The sequence below is a fragment of the Antrostomus carolinensis genome, unplaced genomic scaffold, assembly GCF_000700745.2.
Source record: "Antrostomus carolinensis isolate BGI_N321 unplaced genomic scaffold, ASM70074v2 scaffold19128, whole genome shotgun sequence".
NCBI classification, from domain to species: domain Eukaryota; kingdom Metazoa; phylum Chordata; class Aves; order Caprimulgiformes; family Caprimulgidae; genus Antrostomus; species Antrostomus carolinensis.
The window spans coordinates 5,604-30,776 of NW_010332510.1; the positions used below are offsets into that span (position 1 = coordinate 5,604).

At 42.4% G+C, this 25,173-nt stretch overlaps 1 protein-coding gene across 1 annotated transcript; it reads left to right on the forward strand.

Moving 5' to 3' along the window:
• Nucleotides 1-940: 940 nt before the first annotated feature.
• RIN2 (Ras and Rab interactor 2) lies at nucleotides 941-24,406 on the forward strand (the record flags this gene model as incomplete). Its single annotated transcript, XM_010173555.1, has 7 exons — nucleotides 941-1,162; nucleotides 2,042-2,153; nucleotides 4,724-4,796; nucleotides 8,229-8,320; nucleotides 11,337-12,464; nucleotides 21,913-22,218; nucleotides 24,275-24,406. Coding segments are annotated over exons 1-7 (2,065 nt in total), but the record flags the coding sequence as incomplete, so codon positions are not given.
• Nucleotides 24,407-25,173: the final 767 nt, after the last annotated feature.

Sequence of the window (25,173 nt, forward strand, 5' to 3'; positions counted from 1 at the left end):
TTTAACCTTACATTATTATGCCACGCTCACACTTAACTTAGCCTTTATTCCTTGCACAAGAGTCGATCCAAAGGAATTAGGAGCACTTGCTTCTCATCCTGGGAAGTGTAGTACCTAAATGTGAAGGACCTTCCATGGCAAAATAGCAAAAATGTAAATATTTAGAGAATTTAGTGTGGACCATAAAAAATATTGCTACTTAGGACAATTTCTTAATAGAAGCTGTGCCTTAGAGAGGGTTATTTGAGGGATTTAATTTTTTTCTTCTTTTTTTCCCCTCTTTCCTTTCTTTTTTCTTTTCTTCTGAGTGAGGTCTCTGACCACTCGTTAGCAGAGGGGAACAAAGATGGATATACAGCTATGAGGATGACGCGGCTGGTGGAGCAGACACAGTAGCCTGGGAATAAGATAAAGTCATGCTAGTTTGTGGGCTTCTGTTGTGCAAATAATCCCTACAAGTGAACAGAGAGAGTGCTCGTGTTTGCAGTGATCACCAACAGGTAGTGGGTTGCTCCATTGTGAGAGTATTGAACATATCTTTCTGGCAGGCAGGACACAGGAAGTTTTCTGTGGCTTGCAGCTTTTGTAATCTATCTCAGAATAAAAATGTCTGAATTGAACAAATACCTTTGAACAGAAGTTTTCCCAAATGTGAACATAACGAAGAAAGAAGGTGAAAAGTCCAATCAATCATGTATGCATATACACCTGTATCTGAAGTGATTTCAACAAGCTAATAGAAGAATGCTAAGGCTTATCTTAAAGCTAGCTGTTAAATTGAGGACAAAAGAAAGAGAGAAATCTTATGGATAAGAGAATTTTTGCGTATATTAATTATATGAATTCTTAGTAGGAGAAATACCAGTCCAGGGTGCCAGCAGTGCCATTAGCTTTGTGATGACTGTTTGCTCAACTGAGTGATTGTCTATAGGAGGTTAGTATGTCTATTTTTTTTTCCTTTTTTCACAGTCTAGTAAAGGACATGGATAATGTCTTTCCTGAGAAAAATGATGTAAAAAGCTGCCCCCGGGATTCTGGATATGATAGCCTATCCAACAAGCTAAGCATACTGGACAAACTCCTCCATACTCACCCTGTGTGGCTGCAGCTTGGTCTGAATAATGCTGAAGCCGTGGGAATTCTTCAGGCCCAACCTCCTGGGGTAAGAAGTTGTATTTCAGTTAATTTGATGTGAGTGTTTTTAAAAAATAATTTTTATATACCAACCAAAAAACCACCACCAGCACAACAAAACAAAAAAACCCAAACAAACAAAAACCAAATCAACCAACCAACAGTCCCACCTCCATTTCTTCTGTGCTTCAGATAATCCAAGTGAGGGCTTCCTGAGCGCTTGGCACCTGGACCAGTTGGAGTGTGACCCATTAACTGGGCTGATATCCTGAGGGCTGATATGCTGGGGGACTAGTTTGGGGTCCTCTGGAACTGAGAACTAGACTGTGACAATTACAGCTCCAAAGCTGAGCCTTGCTAACCAGGGTTGCATGTAATGGATGTATGTCCTCCTTAACGAGAAAGCAATAGATAAATGGGAAACACCAGCATTTTATCCTTCTCTGGTGCTTGCATTAAAGTTGCTATGATGGAAACAAGGTCCTGTCTGCTTGGATGAGGCTAATGGCATGTTTTTAATGCTGCCTCCATCCTGGTGCAGAAGGATCGCATGAATGTGCTGGTGGGACACAGGAGCACTCCACCACCAGTCTCCTCCAGGCTCTCTGGAGCTTGACTCAAGGCTTGGGATTTGCTGGGTGTTAAACTGGAGAGCTCAGAGAAGGGCATAATGTATTTGGTGTCATGTGTCTGTGTTATATGAGGATGAGACACTTTTCTAAATGTTCTGCTGCCATTTTGCAACAAGCTGTTGGACCTGATACAGTAACGACCGAGTAAAATTCTGAGACGTTTTATATAAATCAGAGATCATAAAGTTGTTCTGGTTCCGTTTGTCTCTAATCTGTCTCTATTAAGGCATCTGTGATGAAGCTAAAACCATGTTTTTTTGCCTTCTCCACAACAGATATTTCTGGTTAGGAAATCTGCGAGGCTGCAGAAGAAAGTCATATCTCTGCGTCTGCCCAATGACTCTGGGTCCTGCCTAAAAGAATTTGCAATAAAAGAAAGCACATACAGTAAGTTGTGAGTTACATACTTCTCAGCTTTTTGTCATCCTGTATGAGCCAGGAACACCCTGCATTGGCGAAACCCACGGCAGAAGATATCCAAAGTCATGTCACAGACTGCCTACAGTGCTCTTTGGAGGGCTCTGTGAGTGGGTCAGGCATATCCTGGAGAGAGAAAGGTGTACAGAAACGCTTATGTCTGTGCTGCACACAACTGGAATATTTTTTTATGTACCTTGCTGAATCCAGGTTTCATTGATTATTATGGATAGTTATCTCCTTCTGTAGAAACACTGTTTATAATCCTGTCTGCTATCAGTGAAATGTCCTTGCATTTCCTAGTACTCGGGACTGTTCTTGGATGCAACCATGTCACGAGCTCTCTCTCTGTCTACTAATTTGGTTGTGTTGTTGTTTTGTGGCGTTTTGTTTTTTCAATTGTGGGTTTTTTTGGGTTTTTATGTAATAACTAATGGATTTTAACCCTTTGGAACTGTTTCTTATGTGAGATCAACTGTTTTTATTTTTAATTCCAACTATATTTGTTCCCTATTTTGTAATAGGAATGAGCAAATGCTAGAGTTCCAGTTAGTTTTGACACAATACTGCCCTCATCCCTTCAGAGGGAGGGTGTGAAAAATAGTTTGAGATACAGGAACGAAAAAAAGGAGGCCGCAACTATTGAGTGTTTGTGGTGCAGAAACTGCAAGTGGAGCAAATGGTTCATTTTAACAGTGAAGTGAAAACTGGAGAAAATTTTCAACAATTCCAGTTAAACTTCCCTGAAGCAGAGGGTCTGTAGTTAACTTCTATTTCTGTTAGTAAACTGAGGTAATTTTAGTTGAGTTTTTACTTTTTATCTCTCCCTTCCCCACCCCCAGCAATAAAAAGTTAATTCTACGTGTCTGGTTTTGGTTCCAGTTAAAAACAAGGCACAGCAAATAGAAGAGAAACTTCTTGATAGTTGATCTAAGTGTGATCCAAGGCTGTGTTTGTAGGCTTGTTATACTAATGAATTCCCTTTGTCCCATCTAGAAAATAAAATAATAATAAAATTGTCTTTCATTAATAAAATTTTACCACAAGGGGGAAGTATCTACTGATGTTTTTACTCACCAGTCATAGCTGAAGTTTTAATTGTAGTCAGGGATCTGAACACTCATCTTCTCTTAGCCCTGCCCCCAGATCACCTGAGAGCTTACTGTCTGCATTGTTAGTGTCTCTCTTAAAGGAATGTCTTTTTATGTGGGCACATAAATGGCCATATTGACCTGTCCTTCAGTTACTGTAAGGGTTGGATAAAAAAATCAGTACCTGACTTAAGTTTTCCTCTGGTTCATGTGCAGACTTCATAGTCAGTAGCTCTGGAACCTTGGCAGGGTGGTGCTGGCCTTACAGCATGGACTCCGAACAAAATTACATCTTCACTGCTCACTGAGAGGTGTTGCTGAGGTATCCAAAGCTGCTGTGTGGCTTTTGGCTTTCCTCCAGGGGTCTGCCTTGTTTCAGTCTAGATGCTGCAGCAGTGGAAGCGCTCCCCTTGGGAGATGAATTTCAAAAGCATTCCTCTGCTGGTGAAACAGCAACAGTGTGTGCACCGCACCAGCAAGAGATTCACCCCTGTGATCAGGCTTTTCCGAGTTGGGCAAATCACAGACTGTACTGTGACTTGTCAGTGTGTCTGTGTACAGTCTGTAATCACATCTGCCCCTTTGTAGAAGTCGTCCAAGGCTGCAAGAGATGGGCATTGGTGTACTTCAGGAACCCGTCTTACACTACTGTTATATTTCATAAATGCTCTTCCTTCTGTTCTGGTCTCAGTCATGTCCAGAGAAAAAAGATCTAGATCATTTCACTCTAGGAGCTTCTTCTACTTGGCCTTTGTAGGTAGTCATGAGGCGAGACTTGCCACTGGAATTGTAGAGAGCTTAATGTAAGTGAGGTGGCAATAATTTCTGTGTTGTTATTACTGTGAGTGAGTATTTATATCACTAAGAAACAATGGTATGGAGCGGGGAAAAAATGAAAGGCATTGCTTGTGTCTTCTTCCTCCATTGTGCAAGGCAATGACACAAAACAGAGTTGTCTGAGGTTTTTTTTAAAGAGTTTTCACGTTAAGTGGTTTTCTTGAAGTGAATGAAAATTTATCATCTCCCATTAGGTGCTAACACATCTGGGGAGAAGACAAGTGAGTAGGATGGAATGCAAGAGGAGGAAATAAGAGATTTAAAATTAAGTATATTAGTACACTAGGCAAACAAACTGTCACTTATTGATTTATTGTCTATTAGCAAAACACTGTGCAATTTTAATCACACTTGATCTGTTTCCCAGGAATAGACAATAAGTTTGGAATACAAAAACAAACCACCACCAAGACTTACAGTACATTGCTGAAAATGTTTTTAGCAGAGACACGTCCTCCTCCACACAGTTGCTATCTCTTAACCAAACAGTAGCCAGTTTGATGGTGCAAACTTACTAATTTTATGCAAAAATCTGAGATGCATTTTGTTTAGCTTTTCTAAGAAATGGTGGATAGATGTGTAATTCTTTCCCTCTTGTAACTTTCTTTGCAGCGTTTTCCTTGGAGGGGTCTGGAATAAGTTTTGCTGATTTATTCAGGCTCATTGCTTTCTACTGTATTAGCAGGTAAGATGGTGTTATGTTCTGAGTTGCTTTTGCTAGACTGTCTTGAAAAAAAGAGTCTCAAGGACTTGGTTCAGCATAATATTTATGTTGCCAATCTACAGATATTCTTGGGTAGTCTTAGAATGTCATGAGAAAAACAAGAGATGAGAATTGGAAACAAGTCTGTCTTATTTGGTACTGGTTATTGGAAGGCTGGTGTTACGTTACCTGCCCAGCTGTGAGGTGTTGCCACGTTAAACTTTACTTTAGCTGATATCTTGTAATGCTCTTTTGACTGCTCTGTAATTCATTTAATAAGCACCATAAACTATCTTGCAATGTCCAATTCTTGGAATTGCTAGTAAAAAGCATCTTTGGAGTATAATGAAAAAATGTCAGATCACACTGTAGAATATGATAACTGAGAGATGTGAATGTAAATTGCAAACAACAAAAATGGCCTCATCAGCTTTCGAGTTTATTTTTTCGGGTAGTATGCAGAGATAAATAGCTGGTGTTTTCTATCCTTTAAGTTATGTTCAGTTCAATTTGACTTTAGTTTACTGGTGAAAATTTCCAGACTGATGCTCAAGCCTTGCCTTTATCCACAGACAGGTCACAGTCAAACTGCACATCTGCACATTTTCTGAAGGAAACAGGAAGAGGCAACTTTGATGGTCTTGGTCCTTTTACTGCAATGAGGTTGCCAATTAGTGCTGACAGTGGTGATTTCTGGTGTGGGAAATGCTCACTAGGGATGCACTTAAGTTGCTGTGCTTACTGCTTTTGTTTGTGGTGGAGAAACAACTAGACCCCCTTTGTTACAGGCATGTGTTGAAAGAAGCATTTATATCATGAATAGTTGGTCAGCACTCAGATGAGAAATGAGCTGAAACTACATTTAAAAGCAGTTTAATGATGTGAGATTCCTTACCTTGTCAACCTTTCAGTGCTGCACACTAGCTAGGCTCTGGTAGATTCTCTCTTCAGTGCCTACAGGGAGCATTAAGCAAATGTTCACTTCTTTGCATTTGTTCAACCCTTTTCTTTCACTGAAGGCTCCAAGTCGTTTCACGTTTGCTGAAAGTAAGCCCACAAACAGACAGTAGCTTGTTGCCTTGCTCCTGAGTCTCATAACTGAGAGTCTCTCTCTGCAAAGTGCCTTTAATTTTCTTAAATGTATTTCACTCAGCCAAGTGTAAATTTAATATCGTGATGCAGTCAGGCTTCCCATTCACGAAGCACATACAAAACTGGATAACCAGGGTCTTCACCTGTTTATTGACCTGTTCTTCTTCTTCTTGCCCTTTGAGGAAGGGGAAGGAAGTGAAAAGAGTGGTGACTGCAACTTAGACATGGTGTTAAAGCTTTCCTGGTGCATCTTCTTAAATACAGCTTAAGCTGCAGATCCATCCACAGATACGAGTCATAAATACAGCTTCAGCTGCAAACTTGTCCAGAGATTTCAGTAAATGAAGCTCACTCTTTGATTATTTTTTTTTTCCTTTTTTTGGCTTGGGTTGGAAGGGACCTTTAAAGTTGTCTAGTCCAACCCCCCTGCAGTGAGCAGGGACATCTTCACTAGAGCAGGCTGCTCAAAGCTCCACCCAACCTGACCTTGAATGTTTCCAGGGATGGGGGCATCTACCACCTCTCTGAGCAACTTGTGCCAGTGTTTCACCACCTTCATTGTAAAAAAAATTTCCTCTTTATATCTAGTCTAAATCTACCCTCTTTTAACTTGAAACCATTACCCATTGTCCTGTTGCTACAGGCCCTATTAAAAAGTTCACCACATCATTCTTACAGGCCCCCTTTAAGTATTCAAAGACTGCAATAAGATGTCCCTGGAGCCCTCTCTTCTCCAGGCTGAATACCCCCAACTCTCTCAGCCTTTCTTCATAGGAGAGGTGCTTTAGCCCTCTGATCATTTTTGTGGCCCTCTGGACCCACTCCATCAGGTCCACATCTTTCCTGTACTGAGGACTCAGGTTGCCCAGAAAAGCTGTGGATGCCCTCTCCCTGGAAGTGTTCAAGGCCAGGTTGGATGAGGCTTTGAGCAACCTGGTCTGGAGGAAGGTACCCCTGCTGATGGCAGAGGGGTTGGAACTGGATGACCTTTAAGGTCCAACCCTAACCATTTCATGATTCTGTGACTCCAGAGCTGGATGCAGAACTGCAGGTGGGCTCTCACCCAGAGGGAATTTCTTGCAGTAGATAGTCAGTTTGTGTGAGGAGTCAAGAGTTACCCATCTTTGTATTGAGTCCATGATGATGTTCTAGTCTCTAGATTATCTGTGGTACCACGTTGAAAGTGTCTTTTCAAATACTTCTTAGCAAGTGTATCAATCTTGTGCATATGCTTGATTTGAATTTGAGTGGTGTTCCAAGATCTTGTTTTTTCAACAAGTTAACATATGACATACAGAATATTTATGTGATAAAACCCCACTATCTGTCTGTGCTACAGTAGATGGTTGGCTTGTTCACAGCCTTTAAAAAGAAAAAAGTAATCTGCTGACACTAGTTTTATGTAGGATTCTTGTGCTCCATTTGTTCTTATTTACTCTTGATTACATAGGTGCTTCTACGACAGATTTTTTCAGTTTAGCGTGCACTTCCTGTGTAATCTCCTTTAGGTTTCTGCTCTGGCAGGGGGATTGGACTAGATGATCTTTTCAGGTCCCTTCCAATCCCTGACATTCTGTGATTCTGTTTGTCAGAACCAATTGGGCAGGCAAGAGGTCTGGTATTGGTTGATGGTAGTACTCATACAATGTAAGTAGTTTCATCCCTTAAAATCTCTGTTGAAAAGCTTTTTGCATTGGATTTGCTTATGTTGTCGTTCATGCATCTCTGTTTGTCAACGTTCATTGATCTTCTAATATGCGGTGAAGAGAAAACACATATGAGAATAAATTACAAAGACTTTCTTAAATGAAGTGTGTTTTCAGCTTAGGACAGAGTAGCACCACAACCTTCTAGTTTAGAAATTTTTAGGGTAGCTACCCAAGTACTCATTTAAATTTTTATTCTGAGAAGTGAAATTCAACTTTGAGAGCAACCAACAAGTGTATTCAGAAAATAAGAATCTTCAATGAAGGGTTAAGGACAGACAACACTTTTGCATCTCACTGGTATGCTTGTAAAAGACCCAGATGTAAAAGCTTCTGCTGTAATGGGAGGAAGGAGTGGATGGCTCTGTGGAAATGAGCCTAAAGAGAGTCCTGGAGACTTGACTGTCATTTGCACTTCACACCACTCCAATGTAAAGGAGCCCTGGGACTGGTAATGTTTTCAGCATGTGCTGTGTGTTTAGGGCTCTTGCTACCTGCCACAGTGCAAAAAGATAGTAAGAATCAGAACTTAGTCACTGCCAGTGTTGAAAACAAATGCTTTTAGAACTACGGGTGGTGCTGTGAAAAACATAATTGTTTTTCTCTTTGACAACAGAGATGTCCTTCCATTCACCCTGAAGTTGCCTCATGCTATTGCTGCAGCAAAGACAGAAGCTGAACTTGAAGAGATTGCTCAGCTTGGACTGAGTAAGTAGTTCTCTACATGGATGTCATTCACTCTAGCATTGCTGTAAGCTTGAAGAAATGGTGTGTATCAGTAAGTAGTTCATATTGGTCACTAATGATACAGATTTCATTTTAAAAAGCAGCTTTTCTTATTGGGAAGGCCAAACCGTGTACTTGCCAAATGGTGACCTTGGTGATCTTCCTTCTGTGCCTTCTGTGCTATTTTTGTTAGTGCTGTTTCCTTCCTTCTCCTCTCCCTGCTCTGGGCAGTCCTTGGGCAAAGCAATTCTTGAAATCCCCAGACAGAGGTTTGGTGTAAATTTTCCTCCAAGGGCTAATATTGGCTGTGGGCTCACATAGCAGGCACTAGCTTGATAAGGAGAGGGTAGGAACTGAGGTTCACTGTTAATGAAACTTCTATTCAGGTTGACATGGGATTTTTGAGATCAGTGGCTCCATGTGATAGCATATTAATAAAAGGAGGGATAGGTACATAAGATCTGCAGAATGTATCCATGTGCATTTTTTGGTGAAATTCTGAAAATAACAGAAGAAAATGTAAGGGCACGTACTTGCATCACTTGACTGCTACAACCAAATACAGACTCATTGTAAAACGTACCTTGAGTTTGCAGAAGATGCAAAGCCTGGTGGGATTTGAAATGTGGGCTCCACTCAGATGAATTGTTGAGCAACTCGTGCTAAGTGCTGAATGGCCTCATTTCCTTTTGCAGGAAGGGAGGGTGGACTGTTGGCAGTCTCTGTCCCAGTAGATTTTTTTTGAATCATCTTTATTTAGACACAGATCCTCACTCAAAGGATCACAGTTGTTTGCATGAGGCTCTCTACAACTATTTGGTGGGACTTTTCAGCAAAGGCATACACAGGGTAGTATTGCAGTGCTTTGCATTTTGTTTTGTTGCAGTAGCAATGCAATTAAGGGGTTTGTTTTAGAGATGAGACAAATTACTTCTGCACTGCTTATCTGCTTATTAGATGAAAGTATAGATTATCATGGGAAAAGGCAAACATGGAACTGTTGATGAGGTGAATGTTTGGATGGAAAAGGGAAAAAAAAAAAGTCTGATTTGGGATACAGTGTAGTGAAGACAGTCTCCCAGTGATACCTGGAAGCCTTGAAGTAACATTAGCTGAATTTTTCCATAGGAGGTAATAATGATGGTGAGCAAGCTCTCCAGACTAACCACACTCTCTTTGTGCTTGGTACCTGAGAGCACCATGGCCTACTTGCTGCAGAGTTAGTCTTGTTCTTGAACAGTATCTCTACATTCTGTTGTGTTTCTTTAAGCTAATACATTTGAAAGCTGAAAAGGAGACTGATGGATCAGTTTCTAAGTGTGAGGTTGGTGTATTTGCAATCAGTTACCTACTATACACCAGATGAAGATCAGTTTCTGCAAGCAAAAGTCAGACAACCAAGTTGAGATTTCAATGGAGTTTTAAGTATCCACGTGCAAAAGAGCACACCAGGAAGTCAGCCCTTTAAAACTGTAGACCCAAGAGATGCCTAAAAGCTCCCAAGGGCTCTTCTGGTTAAGTGTGACCTTTCCTTAAGGACCATGTAGGTACAAAACACCCTGGTCTGAATATGAAGGGTTATGGCTCCTGTCAGATCTCTGTTACGCCATGGGCTCGGTGGGAGAACTGCACGAGATGGGTCAGCAGCATGTAGCCCAGCAAACCACATCAGGAAGAACTGTCGGTAAAGGTTTCAAGGCTAATGGCTAACCTTTAAGGTTTCATGTGCTGAACATAAGAATCCCTGTCTGTCTCTCTTGTTTCACCTGCAGCAGTGCTTGCATCATGTGTGTTTGTAACAGCTCACATGCCAGGCACGCTGCCCGGTCTGCTGAGAGATCTGCAGGCAGGACGTGAAGTCACGGAGCTGGAAAATACCAGCAGCATTGCATGACTATGCAGAGAAATATGTCTGTGCCTACATATGTTCTCTGGCAGTGGCCCATCACCAGGGGCTATTTCCTGTTTTCTGCCCTGTGGGCAGGACACAGCTGCCATGCACCCTGTTGTGGAGTGCTTGGCATTCATGCAATTTGGCCCAGGTGTCATTGCTCAATAGCCCAAATGAGGCATCTTGACACTACAGGAAAAGAGGCCATGTCAAGATTGGCAAATTTTAGCAGAATCTCCCTCCTCTGGTATTCATCCCTTATTTCAGTCTGATTGCTGTTCCTCAAGGACTTGTCTGGTTTCAGTCTTCACAGTTTCAGGAGCTGATAGGTTTTATTGTTGACTCAGTTTCACAAACATGCTGACGCTTTGCTGGGACAAGTGCAGAGGATGCAGCTGAAACTTGCTAGTTTAGCCCAGGTTTTCCACACTGCTGGTGTGGGACTGCACATTCAGTCTATTTATGTGTTGCTGAGCATCTAAAACCTCAGGCAAATTGTGTCATCATTGCAAAGGCAGGGCTGCAGGCCAGTGCTCTTAGAGACGTGAGCATTTGGCCTGCGTAGCTAAAGATTATGTGTGCACCCACCACAGCAAAATGTGATCTGTCTTTTCATGTGTAGTTTCTTTTGTTTGCTATCAAAAGAAACTAAGCCACAATTTTTGTTGAGTTGCCATAAAAGGCCATCAGCTCGTGCAAATTGTAAAGTTATTAATACCAGCTGAGAATCTGGGCTTATTTCTCTTGAGTGATTTGCTAGTGAGTAGTTTATGTTCATTTCAATCTCAAGATGATAAGAATTATAGTGTTAGTCTCCATTCCTTTCTTTGATTCTCAGTTTATTTTTAAGCTTGGTTCAGTGAGCTGATTTGAAGCTGTGCATTGGTCATGATATTGATAAATGAGTAGGAGCAGCCCTAGGAGTGTAGCATGCAGTTATGTCTGGTGGTGCTTTAAGAGGTTCACTTGGAATTTCCCCCCCCCTTGAATTAATAAAGGCTTGTGTAAATTTCTTAATACTTGAAACTGGGGATGTTGAGCTGAATGTTCTGAAAGCTATCTGTGTGCTGGTTTGCATTCTTATGTTAATGCAATGATGATTTTCAGACTTTTGGAGCTCTCCGTCTAACAGCAATCCCCTGGATCCTTCACCTCCCCGTAGGCCTGTGCCTTTGGACAGTGCTTGTAAAGACTCGCGTCAGCTCTGCCTTATAAATGGAGTGCATTCTATACGAACCAGAACGCCTTCGGAGCTGGAGTGCAGCCAGACCAACGGAGCGCTGTGTTTCATTAATCCTCTCTTCTTAAAAGTGCATAGCCAGGATGTCAGTGGAAGTCTGAAAAGGCAGAGCCCGAGAACTCAAGACTTGAATGGCACAGCGAGGCCTCGCTCCCCTCCTCCCCGGCCGCCACCTCCTTCTATTAATAGCATCCTCACGAGTCCACAGCTTTCCAGGACTATAAAGCAGGCGAGCATGCCAGAAACAGTCAACCATAAGAAAGAGAGAAGCTTGGATTTGCTGCAGAATAAACCAACCCCTATTCCGCCTCCTCGGCTGAAGAAGCAGGCTGTGTGTTCAGAGGTGGAAGGTAGCGCAAAGACCACACCAATTCGACCTGACTGCAGCTCGGTGTGTGTGCCCGAAGCTGCTGGCATTCCAGGTGAAACCCCGCCTGAGCCAGCTCCAGCAGCTGCCAAAAAGACGGTAGCTACCAGCTCTGAGTCACACAGACCGTGGAATGGAGGCAGGCAGAGACTGAGCGACATGAGCATTTCCACCTCCTCGTCTGACTCGCTGGACTTCGATCGGAGCATGCCGCTGTTTGGCTATGAGGGGGACACTAACAGCAGCCTGGAGGATTTTGAAGGGGAAAGTGACCAAGAAAGCATGGCACCCCCTTTGAAGCCCAAGAAGAAAAGAAACAGTTCGTTTGTTCTCCCCAAGATTGTGAAATCTCAGCTACGGAAAGTCAGTGGAGTTTTCAGTTCCTTCATGACCCCCGAAAAGAGAATGATTAAGAAAATTGCGGAGATGTCCCGGGACAAACGCACTTATTTTGGATGCCTGGTGCAGGACTATGTCAGCTTTCTTCAGGAAAACAAGGAGTGCCATGTTTCAAGCACCGATATGCTGCAAACCATTCGTCAGTTCATGACCCAAGTCAAGAACTATTTGTCCCAAAGCTCTGAACTTGATCCCCCAATTGAATCGCTGATTCCCGAGGACCAAATAGGTAAGAAACACTGTCCTGTGTTTTGGGGGAAGGTGAAAACATGTAATCTGTGTTCATAGTGATAGTCTTTGTGCCAGTTTGAAAAGGTGGGGTTGATTTAGCTAGCAGAGTTCGAGCTATTCAGCATTTGAGTCTTAAAACAAAACAACCCCACCCCCAGTCACTCTAGCAACTCGGAAAGACTGTGCTACAAATTTGTTCATAAAAAGTTATCCTTAAAACAGCTGCAATGTGGACTTTTTACCCGTGATTATTATTTTTTTTTTTTAGCTGCTGTACTGTTAACAATACAGCATCCTTTATTTGCTGGAACGTGTATGTTTTTCTCTGAATTAGGCTGAAATAGTTCTTACTGCTTAGACCCGTGCTAATTTTAACCGTATGGATCATAGCTGTAAAACTAGAATTTATTTGAAACCAGTGCCAGTTAAGAACAGAGAAACATTTCATAGAAACCTACTTTTGAAATAAATCTAATTTTTCCAAACATTCTCATTCAATCCTAGCAAAGCTGCACTGTCCCTACACTTGAAGCTAAATAAAAAAGATGTGTAAGAGTTTTAAAAAATGAAGAAATGTGTACAAGAGAGAAGGGGCCGCAAATCTCAGGATTTCTATACCTCTGTTACATGTATGTGTTTATAAATGGTTGCAGATGAGCTATATGTTTGAATACATGTTTTAACAACAGAGAGGGACTTGTGTATCCACAAAAGTGAAATCATTGTTGCTGCATAAAATATCACTGCTCCTCTATCTTGCCGAGTCTAAGCAGTATTTGTAAAAGAGTCTATAAGCCACATTTAGGAGGTAAACATCCCTCAGGGCAGAATACTTTCCTTGTGAGCTCACTTCAGTCCCAGTTTGCTTGTTTTTCTCCTGTACCCCAGTGTCACAACAGTTGGCCCAGTGCGAAATTGGCAGATAGTTCTTTCTCTGGGATTAGAGGGTGATTTTATTTTGACGTTTCTGTCTGTCCTTGACCAAGAGGAAGTATTCTCACATAACCTCGACTTCATTTGTGCAAAGTCAAGCAAAAGTAACAAGCACTGCTAAAGCAAATATGACACTACAAAGAGTGTCCTTGAAATCGAGACTCTTTCAAAGACATGTAATGTTCTCACTAGAATAATAAAGAATATTTTGTGGGCGTTATGTGGAAGAAGAAACGGTGAATTGAGCAGTGGTGCAGACGCATTTTTGTCTCGATTTCTGCAGAGTACTGCATATTTAACAAAGAAATACAGATCTAGTTTGCTTGTAATTTTGTGAAGGCTCAGTTTGACTTGTACTTCTCATTGTAAGGGTGTGGTTGAACTGGCCTGTGAGTCTCTGAAGACTGGCAAAATGCTGTCTGCTTTCAAATGTTTCAGTAGTTTGGAGTAGCATAAGCTATGAAATGTAATAACTACATTGGTTTTCTTCAGTGACAGAAAGTCTGGCTTTGATAATATGATTAAATGCAATTAATTTATAAAGGAGCATAATTTAAACAAAGGAAGAACTTGCTTTTGAATCATCTACTGCCTATGGCTTGAGCCTGCAAACAACCACAGTGGATCAGGAGCATCAGATGTTGCTGATCTAAGCAGATAACTATGTGACAGCAAGATTTAGTCATCCCTATCGAGACCTTCTTATGATGTAGCCCTGCCTATTATCCGCAGTCTTGTTTGACTATTTCAGTACGGAATTGCAGCCCGAATTTTAACTTTGTGGGTAGTCATTTATCCTTTCCTGTCGGTTTATGCTTTCATGGTGCAGATTTTTCCTCTCAACGTGTCAGCTTAGGGCTGGGTGTGTGCTGCTGGGAAAATACTTCTCTTGTGTACCGTCCCATGGCAATGGCGAGTCGGTGTCGGAGCTCAGAGGCTCTGCTCAGGCCTGGTGGCTGCCAAGTCAGTGAGCCACAGCGGCTGTGCCTTGCCAGGGACTTGCAGGAAGAGGCAGCAGCTTCACCCTGCGACTGGGACCATGCTGCTGGTGCCAGTGGGGTAGGGAGGGAGCCTATTAGCAGAAAATGGTCAGGCCTCTCAGCTCCATGGGCCACTCCTGCCTCTGCGGAGGGGAGCTGGAGCCAGTCCTCACCTCCATCTCCCACCTAGTAGAACTGCTGCTGCCAGTAACCCGTTCTGGGGCAGCCGGGCTTCACCTTATCCCACTGCTGTCTCCTGAATTTTGGTACGTGTTAGAGCAGCACACACCCCCCTCACCCCAGGCTTAGCGAAGCCCTTGGTGTTTGGGACGTTCTCCTGTGTCTGTGTAATGATCTTTGTGATAGCATAGCTTTTCTTGTGGAACTGCATCATGGACTTCTCGGACTCTTGGAAGCAAAAGGCTTCTGTGAGAGATCTTTTCAGTTTCCCAGGCAGTGTGCATATCAAACTGTTTAACTCGTGCCAGATCATTGGGAGAATGTGCATCAGCCTTTCTAATTATTCCCAACAGGTGCCTCCTAATCTTAGCACTCTAGGCTGTTAACCCTTCCTGAAACAATAGGATTCCCAGTGATGGGACAGAATCAAGACAAAGGCACAAGGCTTTTCATTGTTTAAGCACAAATGCAAAGTTGTTTTTTTTTTTAAGTTGTCCATACCTGAATATGTATTCACAAAATAAAGACCTGGACTAGTCAGAGGAGACTCTGATAGTCCACAGCTGCTTAAATAGCAAATGTTCAGGAGTTTTGGTTTGTGTTTCTTCTTTTGTCTGTGAACAGAAAGGAGTCAAGTTGACTGTCATGGCTTTGCCAGGTGATCACCAGGCGGGATCTAACACCTGAACAATTCCAGTCTCAATGCCCAAATCTGGGCCTAGCCGAAGAAATGACTGGTTTAAATAATTTGGCAATCACAGAATTGTAGAATGGTATAGTTTGGAAGGGACCTCAAAAGTCATCCAGTTCCAACCCCCCTGCCATGAGCAGGGACACCTTCCACTAGACCAGGTTGCTCAAAGCCTCATCCAGCCTGGCCTTGAACACTTCCAGGGAGGGGGCATCCACAGCTTCTCTGGGCAACCTGTGCCAGTGTCTCACCACCCTCACAGGAAAGAATTTCTTCCTCAGATCTAATCTAAATCTACTTTCATCCAGCTTATAACCATTTCCCCTTGTTTTGTCATTAACTGCCCTTGTAAAAGTCCTTCCCCAGCTTTCTTGCAGCCCCTTCAGGTACTGGGAGGCCGCTGTAAGATCTCCCCGGAGCCTTCTCTTCTCCAGGCTGAACAGCCCCAACTCTCTCAGCCTGTCCTCATAGGAGAGGTGCCCCAGCCCTCAGATCATCATCATGACCTCCTCTGGACTTGCGCCAGTAGGTCCATGTCCTTCTTATGTTGGGGGACTCAGAACTGGATGCAATATTAACTGATCATGTGGGAAGGTGCCTGAATGATACTGCTTGTTATTTGCTTTGGCTAATGCATAACGGATTTTTAAATCTTGAGTGTAATAAGAGGCTTGGAGAGAAGGTGTTGGCCCCTTACTGGCAGGACATGCCTTGTCACAGTGACCTTGGTCTCTGTGGAGGAGTTGCAGGCAGACAGAGCTGGAGGCTCCATGGAGGAGTGTAGTCCATTCCCTCCGGGAGCCGGTGTGCCAGAGGGCTTCTCTGAGCAGTGCTTTTGCCTTCCTATTCCTCTTGCTGAGAAGCAACGTTTTACGTTTGTTCTTACAAGACTTTATCATGTTAGCTTTAGGCCTGTTTCCCACTTACAAAGATAACTTTTAAACCTGGTCTGCAATGGACTGGTGATGCCCTTCTCCCACCCCCACCATGCTATCACATGCAGATTTTGTACGTGAACTCTCTGCTTTATCACCCAAATTTTTAATGAAAATACTAGAATAGACTAAAGCCCTGAGCTGACCCCCATGGTACCTCTTTTCAAATATCTCTCTTGTTTGACAGTCAACCATTGATAATTGGGCTCTCACAGCAGTATTTTATGCACCTGTTCATGCACTCACCTTATGGTAATTACAGCAAGACAGTATTTCCCTTGTTTGCTTATAGGAAAGTTGCATGGAATAGGGTTATGGGTCTTAAAAAGGTTAAGATACAGCCCACCTCTTACTCCCCTCTTCTTCACTGATCCAATTAACCTCTTAAAGAAATCAGAATGGTTTGCTACTATTTCTTCTTGAAAAACTCGTATTGGCTTTTTTTAGCACTGTGTTACTTTTTAAGGTGCTTGTATATTTATTTTGGTGTCCTGTCACCCTACTCCATCATTCATCCTAGTATCTTTTCATGTTGAGCTGAGGCTGACCAACATGTTCCCCAGTGCTCCTCTTACTGTGGGAGTGGGGGGATAGAACACGTAAGAAGCAGTGCTAAAGGCACTGGGCAGAGGCAGAGGATTTGGTTCTCCAGTTCTTGACCATCTCTTTGATTTGCTTTGTTTTTCATTTCCTGCTCCTTTATTACTTCTTTAAGAAAAGATGTGTTTACCACACAGCCATAGTGTGAGTTTTAATTAACCCACAGCTGATTAGTGAAACAAACCTAGCACACAAATAATTCTATGATTCATTGGTGTCTATTATGCACGTAAAGCGAGGGAAGGTTTTTACCCTAGAGACCTTTCTTTCCTAGTTGTTCAAATTCTGCCATTGCTGCCTATCCATCACCTTCCTCAGACCTACCTCTGTTTTAAGGGTTGTGCAGATTATCAAGGAATGTGGGTTGTGTGACATCTTACTTTCAAGTCTTGCTCCTTTGGAGGAGATGCCCTTGTCTGCACCATGGACTAAGCATATGTTACTGTAGACATCCACCAAGAACTGGACACTTGGCCCTCCTGACATGAGTTGTCTTAAAATAGGTCCATATCAGTCATGCCAGTCTGTGAACATGCAAGATATTAGGGAAATCCAGAACAAAGCAAATGCAGTGTATTCAGGTGTCAGGAGCTGTGGTGCTTCAAAGCAACCTTCTGCTTTCAGCCTTCCAGACAATGTGACTTGTGCAGAACTGTGCCTTTTTGTGATGGTTCCCAGGCTCGCTCAAGTCTTTTACTGAGCCCTTCTTTTACTGATGAACGGTTTGGCTATCATAGATGATAAACAGGGATTGTGTGTAAATCCAGGGACTGGAATCTGACGGGTAATCTCAGTGGAGCAACAACAGTTAGTAACAAGTAAACTGACAGCCTGGAAAAGGTGAGAGCTCGCCTGCAATTGCAGGCAGTGAGGGTTGTAGAGAGGCTGTGTAAGGACACTGGTGATGACTAATATGTTGTCCTCTCTAGATGCAGACTTGTGTGGTTTGCAGCAGAACAAAATAAAATGTCAGCACAGGATACAGATGTGTTTCCACAAGTCACAACGAAACTAGCTGGCTGGCCTTTACAATTCATTTATCAAAGCATTTCCAGTTCCCATTTTGAGGCTAGAGGCTAATAATAAATATCATTTCAGGAACAGTACATGGTGCTCAGCTCAAATGATATTCAATTTAAAAAAAAAAAAAAAAAATACCTGAAGAGCATATGCTTTGGTTTTGGAGTGTCCTGGGAGGGTATTTGAAAACACTTGGTGTATGCTGAAGTAAACGGGAATTTTTGTTGCCTATTTGGATCTGAGAAATATACAGGGATGTTAACGCAAAGGATCAGTCCTGAATTCACAAGTTAGACCCTAATTTTCCTGAGAGACCCTCCTACACTTTTTTGTGGCCATTAGAAGTTAAACAGTGAAAGCTGCTGCTGGCTGGGAATTGTTTTGTGGGATCAAACCCAGAAACACCTTTCTCTGAAAGGGGCCAGTTGAGAAGAATGGGTAAATAGTTGAATGATCTGATCCAAAACATGATTATAGGTGTCCTGTGACACTGAATATTGGTCTAAGACCCAGACCACAAGAAATGCTGTCCTTACAGGCTTTAATAATAATATAAATATTTATATAGGTTTTATATTAATTAGGATACATATGGGTGTTACTATTGACCATTAAAAAAGAAGTCCAGTCCTTATCCATTTTGCTATGCTGTTGGCCTCACTAGCTTGCTAGAATTTGCTACTTTTTAATTTGAGGGCAGAACTCTTGTGGTTCTTAGGTCTGTGCTAAGATTTCACAAGATGGAAGAAAAGGTTGTGTGTTGTTTTGGGTTTATTTGGTTTGGTGGGGTTTTTTTGGTTGTTTGTTTTGTTTTAGAACAACAAAAACCTTGGACACTCTGTGGTATCTTAGTCACTTCCTTGTTTGCTGGCTAGTTATGTGCAGACATGCTGCATTAAAATGACAGTTTCTCTTAGTTTACCCTTACCAAGCCAAGGCAGTTAGTATCTCGTTGGAATCACAGCTAAATGTCCTCCATTTCATTTGTCTCCTATTAGCTGTAATATACTCACTCAACAGCACTGAAGGACACTTTACTTAATATCCTGTCCTGTTTTTATTTACCTGATCACATTAAGAGCGCGGACACCATTAGGAATAGCCTTCAGCAATAAGTACTTGGACCCTGTGCGGAGCTTTGAGCACAGCCATGTGAGTTATCTGCTCTCTTCCTCTCTGTTGCTTCAAATTGAATTAAGTGCCCAAAGAAATTGTGGAATGTGATTGAATAAATTTCAAAGCAACTTCCAGGCACTGCTTTTGGAGCCTGTGACCAATTGCAAATCTGAAAGAATGCCTCCTCACCATCTTGCACAGCCGTAAAAATCTGTGAGATTCGTCTGTACAGGAAGCTGCAGGAGTGGCACTAACTTAATAAGGGTTCAGGGCAGAAAAATTAGTTTCCACTTCTCCCCTACAGATAACAAGCCCCTAACCAAGGACTGGAGTTCTATGGAGGAATTTTCCCTCCTGGCAGCATCCAGTTCCTGTAGATTCTGGGGAGGGACTGCTTCTGCAGCTCCCTCCATGCTGATACTACAGGCAGCAGCTGAACCAGCTCCAGCCTGGATCCTATAGGGATCAGTCACAAAAGCATACTGAGTTTTCTGATCTCCCATCCCAGGCTAGGTGCTGCCTCGTTATCAGACCAAGGGCTCTGAGGATCCACGCTGAATTCTTTACAATTTGTTGAGTCTCCTGTGACCAAATGTAGTGGTGACCCTGCTTTATTGAGATGAAGGATGGCTGATGCTAACTATTAATGTGCAGAACTTCCAGTAGAAGTCTGTGGGAGTTAAAATTTCATGGGGATAGAGAGTTCTCTTGCTTAACATAATGTTTGGCAGCACCGATGGGTTTAATTTTGACTTAAACGAAACCAGGCAGTTGGAATGCAAACTGCAGAGGTATTCTGCTTACAAGCAAAGCAGTTGGTGTTTTTGCTATTTAAAAAAATGAGCAGGCAGTAGAAATAAATAAAGTAAGCTGAATTGTCAGAAAGAGTGAAGCTAGCAAGGAACTGTGTGTACCCTCTAGAAATTCAGCTAGCTGACATACCCATGGGTAAGGCTTGTGTGCTTTTCTTGATGGAAAAAATATTTCTGCCCCATAAGCCCTCAGGATGGCTTTGATGGCAGGGCAAGGCAGTTTCTGTCACTGTGCAGAAGGGTGATGCTTCTCCTTTCTTGACTGGGTGTGGTAGCACTGTCAGTGGTGATTGTGTGGCTCCACCAAGTAGAATTGGTCATTTCAAATGTTGCCACTTGTTACATGTAATTGGTGACTCTGGTTCAGTGGGAAACTGGATCCACCCCTCACACTGTGTGACAGGCCATCATGAACATATGTCAGACTGGTTATGCCTTTACTGGTGGCCATAGGGAAGTCTAGAACATCAGAGGGCAAATGCTGCTCCTCACGTTCACTCTTTCTCCCTTCCAGCAGTTTTCGCGGTCTCCACTGTGCGAGAGAGCCCAGATGCATTTAAAGCATCCGAGAATGAAGCAGACATGGCTTTGCTACCTCCATCAGGGTCTCAGGAGGGGAAAATAGCAAGAGAAGCTACAGGAGCCCCAGCAGAATTGGGGTAGGGGAGATGGGAGCTCCCAATAGAGTTGGACATTTGAGAATTGCATGCCAGACAAACACAGAATAAACGCTACATGTGAAGCAAAGGCACTGTAAGAGGAGTGTGTGAAGGGTGTGTTTGTATGGGAAAAAGAGGTATGAAGACCCAAAAGGAAAAATGACTTAACACAAGGATAAAACAAATAAAAACACAAAGCAAAAGGAAGAAAACAGAAGTAGGTAATGCTTGTTTGGAGGGGGTGTGTGTGTGGGGGGGTGTGTAAATCCCTAGCCTTAGAAATAGTCTGCAATTAAAAAAGGGGGAAGAAAAAGAAAAGGTGGAGAGAAAAGAGACTGTGGTCTTAAAAAAAAAAAACCAAACAAACAAACAAAAAACTCCAACAAACAGGTAAGAACAGGCAAAGAACCTGGAAAGGCATGAGGTTTAATGAAACTTCAATGAGTCACCACTACGAGCAGGAATATCCACTGCTAGCTTGTATAAATGTGTGATCTGGCAGCGACACAGTCTCTCCTCATTCTGCTCGTGGTCCCTGTGCTCACCTAGTACATCTGCCTACTCTAGGCTCTGGTCCTGCCCCACTGTCAGGGTGTTGGTGCAGTGGCCAAGCTGAAGGGTCCCCACTTTCTTTTGTGCTTGTAGGAGTTAACTATGGTACAAAGAATTTATGTAAGCTAATGATTAAGCTATGGTGCCATAGGGATGCTGAGTGGGAGAGGAAATTAGCTTATAAAATAAAGGTTTGTAGAGAAAATGTTTAGCAAAGAACTTTCTCTGTTGGTGTGATCCAATACTTTGAAAATGGAGAGTTACTGTTAAAGAACAACTTGAGTAGAACAAGAATAAAAAAACCCCTGAAGTTAGTGGTTACTGTGCCACGTGCACACTATTGCCAAACAAAGAACTTCAAAGTTGATGACAAAGCTCTATATAAGCTTGCATGATGAAATCCAAAGCTGGACAGACACGGCTTGGTTTTCATTTATAGTTTACAGCCTGTAATCTGTTAAGCTTCATAAAGATCTTGACAAAGTTCAGCCAAGTTTTAGGAGACTTTGGTTGAGTTATAGTTTCTGATGGAAACTATGCAAAAAGGATGGGCTTTCATGCCAAAGCAGACAAAAGTTATGGTTTTGACTGTGTTTCACTTTAAGTTTGGGAGTTAAAGTCTAAGCTCAAAGTAAAACAGAACTCTTGAGATTTCTGGCCAACAAAAAAAGTTAACTGGAGGCACAGCTTGCTGCTTTTTTGCCCTTTTTTTTTTTTTTTTTGGTGTAACAATCTATAGTCTGTGTGGTTTTTCTGTATTTACCACATTGCCATAAATGAAAATGGAATATAGATTCTGCTCTGCCTTTTGTTTTCTTGTTAATAAACATCTGGAAACTCAGCTTGCATAATAAATGGACCTTAGCAAGTAGGTTTTGCTCTACAGTGTCTCTTTTGGGAATGATTATATTAATACTGGCTCTACTCTAGAGGAGGATGTCAGCTGGACTTGTGTTTTCCCCTTGCAGATGTTGTTCTGGAGAAGGCCATGCATAAGTGCATTCTGAAGCCGTTGAAGGGCCACATTGAAGCAATGTTGAAAGAGTTTCACACTGCAGATGGTTCTTGGAAGCAGCTAAAGGAAAACCTGCAGCTGGTGCGGCAGAGGAATCCTCAGGAACTGGGTGTGTTTGTTCCAACACCAGACTTTGTGGACGTTGAAAAGATTAAAGTCAAGTTCATGACCATGCAGAAAATGTATTCACCTGAAAAGAAAGTCATGCTGCTGCTGAGAGTTTGCAAATTGATTTACACTGTTATGGAGAATAACTCAGGTATGGTGCTTCTCGTGGTTCAAGTTCAGTGATATTTCAGACCTGGTGTTGTCTTTCAGTGGAGGAAATCAGACTACCTGATTCTGCAGATATGTCATCTTCTCCTGGAGCTCTCGTAGCATCTCTTTGCTCTTTTGAGACGGATTCTTCCTCTCTGCTTCTTTCCTGATATCTCCGGTGCATCTGGCAGCCCACCTTAAAAATTCAGTGGGAAGCAACTTAACAGCTTTGCTTAACTGTTTTGAAGTTGGCTGTCAGAAAGGCTGTCCTGTGAGCCTTGAATTTGACACTTGTTCTAAATTAATATTTTTCTGGAAATTGTAATAAACACACTGTATTTCGCTATAGTAATTCATGTTGCATACATGCTATTGACAACTACAAGGGCTCTGTGTTAATGGATGGAGGGAAGTAGCCTCTCATCCAGTATTTTTGGCTTGCTGTGCTTTTGAATGTTCTCACTTGGACACTTTCTTTCCTGTTTTTGGAACAGAAACAACATTTATTTCTACACTGTAGCAAGAGTCCAAAAGTGACCTTGAAACCTAGATAATGAAATGGGACTACAGACCAGTAAGACCTGCTGGGTAGTCAGTGGCACAATTAAAATGCTCTGCTGAATGCCATGAATTCATAGGTGCAGCTCTGTTGCTGGACATCTTATCATATGCTGCAGTGGTGGGTCACAAACTAAGGTGAAGCAATGCTGGTGGTAGTGGGAGATGTTTTTCCCTAAGCAAGTACAAAGTGCTGAAGGTGACTGGCAGTTTTCTAAGTGAGCATTGAATTTGTAGCTGGGTCCAGTGCTGGTCAAGATGCCCACTTTCTTCTGAGATTTGAGATGAACGGTGAAAGCTTGTGGCTGTTGAAGACCCCCAAGCATTTTTGCAAGATTTATGTCCAAGCTCCTGCTCAGTTTATTAGTTCTGTGCAAAATCCTGCATTTAAAAATGAATTTAGGAATCTTCACCTGAAGTGCTGTAAACTTTTTTCCATGCTGTGTTATCACATTGAGTAAGGTATTTCCAACATACAGAAGTAAAATACTGAGAGGCTACTGCTGGTTAACTCTTGTACTGAGGGGCTTGGGCCAAGATGTGGCAAATGCTCCTTGGGTTGGCTTATTTTGTCATGTGAAGTTTGCAAACATGGCATTGAGCCAGCAGCTGTTTGAGTATCTGCTTTGTCATGTATTCTCAGCCAGATAATAGTGTAATACCTGGAGGGTATGCCTCAGCTGGTGTAACCTTATATAACAGCTGTTCAGGCATCTGGAGTTTCAAGTTTAAGTTGGCTCCTGCTCTTGGTGGTTTTAAGTGACCATCACACCAGTTCTGCAATGAATGCAGTTTGGCCAGACCCAGAGCTTTGGCCACATAGTACTTTCTAAACACAGTTTAAATGCAATAAAAGCGATAGGAGCATAGACAGACCTCACTGTGTACAGCGTAGTCTCTGTGTCAGCTGCGTGCTGCCACTGCTGATGATGCTTCACTGGAATGATGTGAGGCTTTACTCACTGGTATTTTTAACTATGCTCTATCAAGGAAATGAGCTGTTTTCATGTCAGATCTAATAGGCTTCTATATTCAGGCTTTTCTGCTGGGATTCAGACTCAGAAACTGGTATTTGTGGCTGGATCCTTCCAGAAAGTGGATGTTGACCCTGCATGTATAAAGAAAACGCCTACTCATCATCTCTTAGCCAGTGATAGAAGTGCAGGTGGAGGTCATGCCAGACTGGCATGGCAGCCTTTTGTGAGTTCACCAGTTGAGCTGATGCCAAGGTGAATCCAGTCTTTTAACTCCCTCACGTGCCTCAAGGTGTGCATCATCAGATTTGTGCTTATTAGAAGTACAGGATGAAGCTGGTGTTAATCTCCTGTCCAGCAAATATCAGATGATGTTCTCTTTGCTGCACACTGATAACAAGAGGCTCTAGAATAATACAAAGGTACTGGTCAGTGAAGGCAGCAAAATAATGCTTTCCTTTCAGATACTGAAACTGGTAGAAGGCTGTGGTTTGTCTGTCACTCTCTGTGTTCACTTCAACGCAGGGAGGCTGTATGGAGCTGATGACTTCTTGCCTGTGTTGACATATGTACTAGCACAGTGTGACATGCTGGAGCTGGATACTGAAATTGAATACATGATGGAATTGCTGGATCCGTCTTTGCTGCATGGAGAAGGTAATTATTTATTTATTTTTATTAGAATTGAGTAAAAGACTAGGGAAGGGGGATTGTTGCTCATAGCACAGTTGCTCTTAACCTTGTTTGAGTAGAAATCCTTTCAAGGGGAATCCTAAAATCAGCAATGTTCGTAGTGTAGCAAGAAAATCTCATAATTATTTCCACCTTAAACTAAGAGAAAGCTGGTTAGCTTGCAGAGTACAGGCCTGAGCGACCTGGGAATCTACTGATGTGCACTCCCTCATCAGCAAATACATTGTTTTCAACCAATGAGGAGGAGGCATCGTGACTTAGCAAGCAAACATGTATGCTGTGCAGGTGTCAAATTTGGTTATCCTTCTGTTGCTGAAAATATCCTGAGAGTATTTATATGACCACAGCATTCAGTTAAACTGTGAGACACGTAATGGGGACTTGGGTTAGGTGCTTTGTAAAAACTTCTGGGGGAATTCTCTGCTGGAGAAGTGTTTTTGAGAATATTGCCCCCCTTAGTGATCTTTGCTTCTTCCCAATATTTGTTTCTCACAAAGTATTTTTATGAGCCCTAGGAATATGTTTCCTAAGGCACTCTTGAATGATGGCTGAAGTCCACTATAAGCAAGGAAATCTCCCTCCTTTTTGTTTTAATAGTGGTATTTTTAACAGAGATAGCCTGCAAGTCCTCGACAGGCCCCAGAATCTACCAGTTTATGAGGAAATCTATAGGTTCTTGTGACCAAGCTCAGCTGTGAGTTTAAGTACATGTGTATGTTTCCCATTCCTGC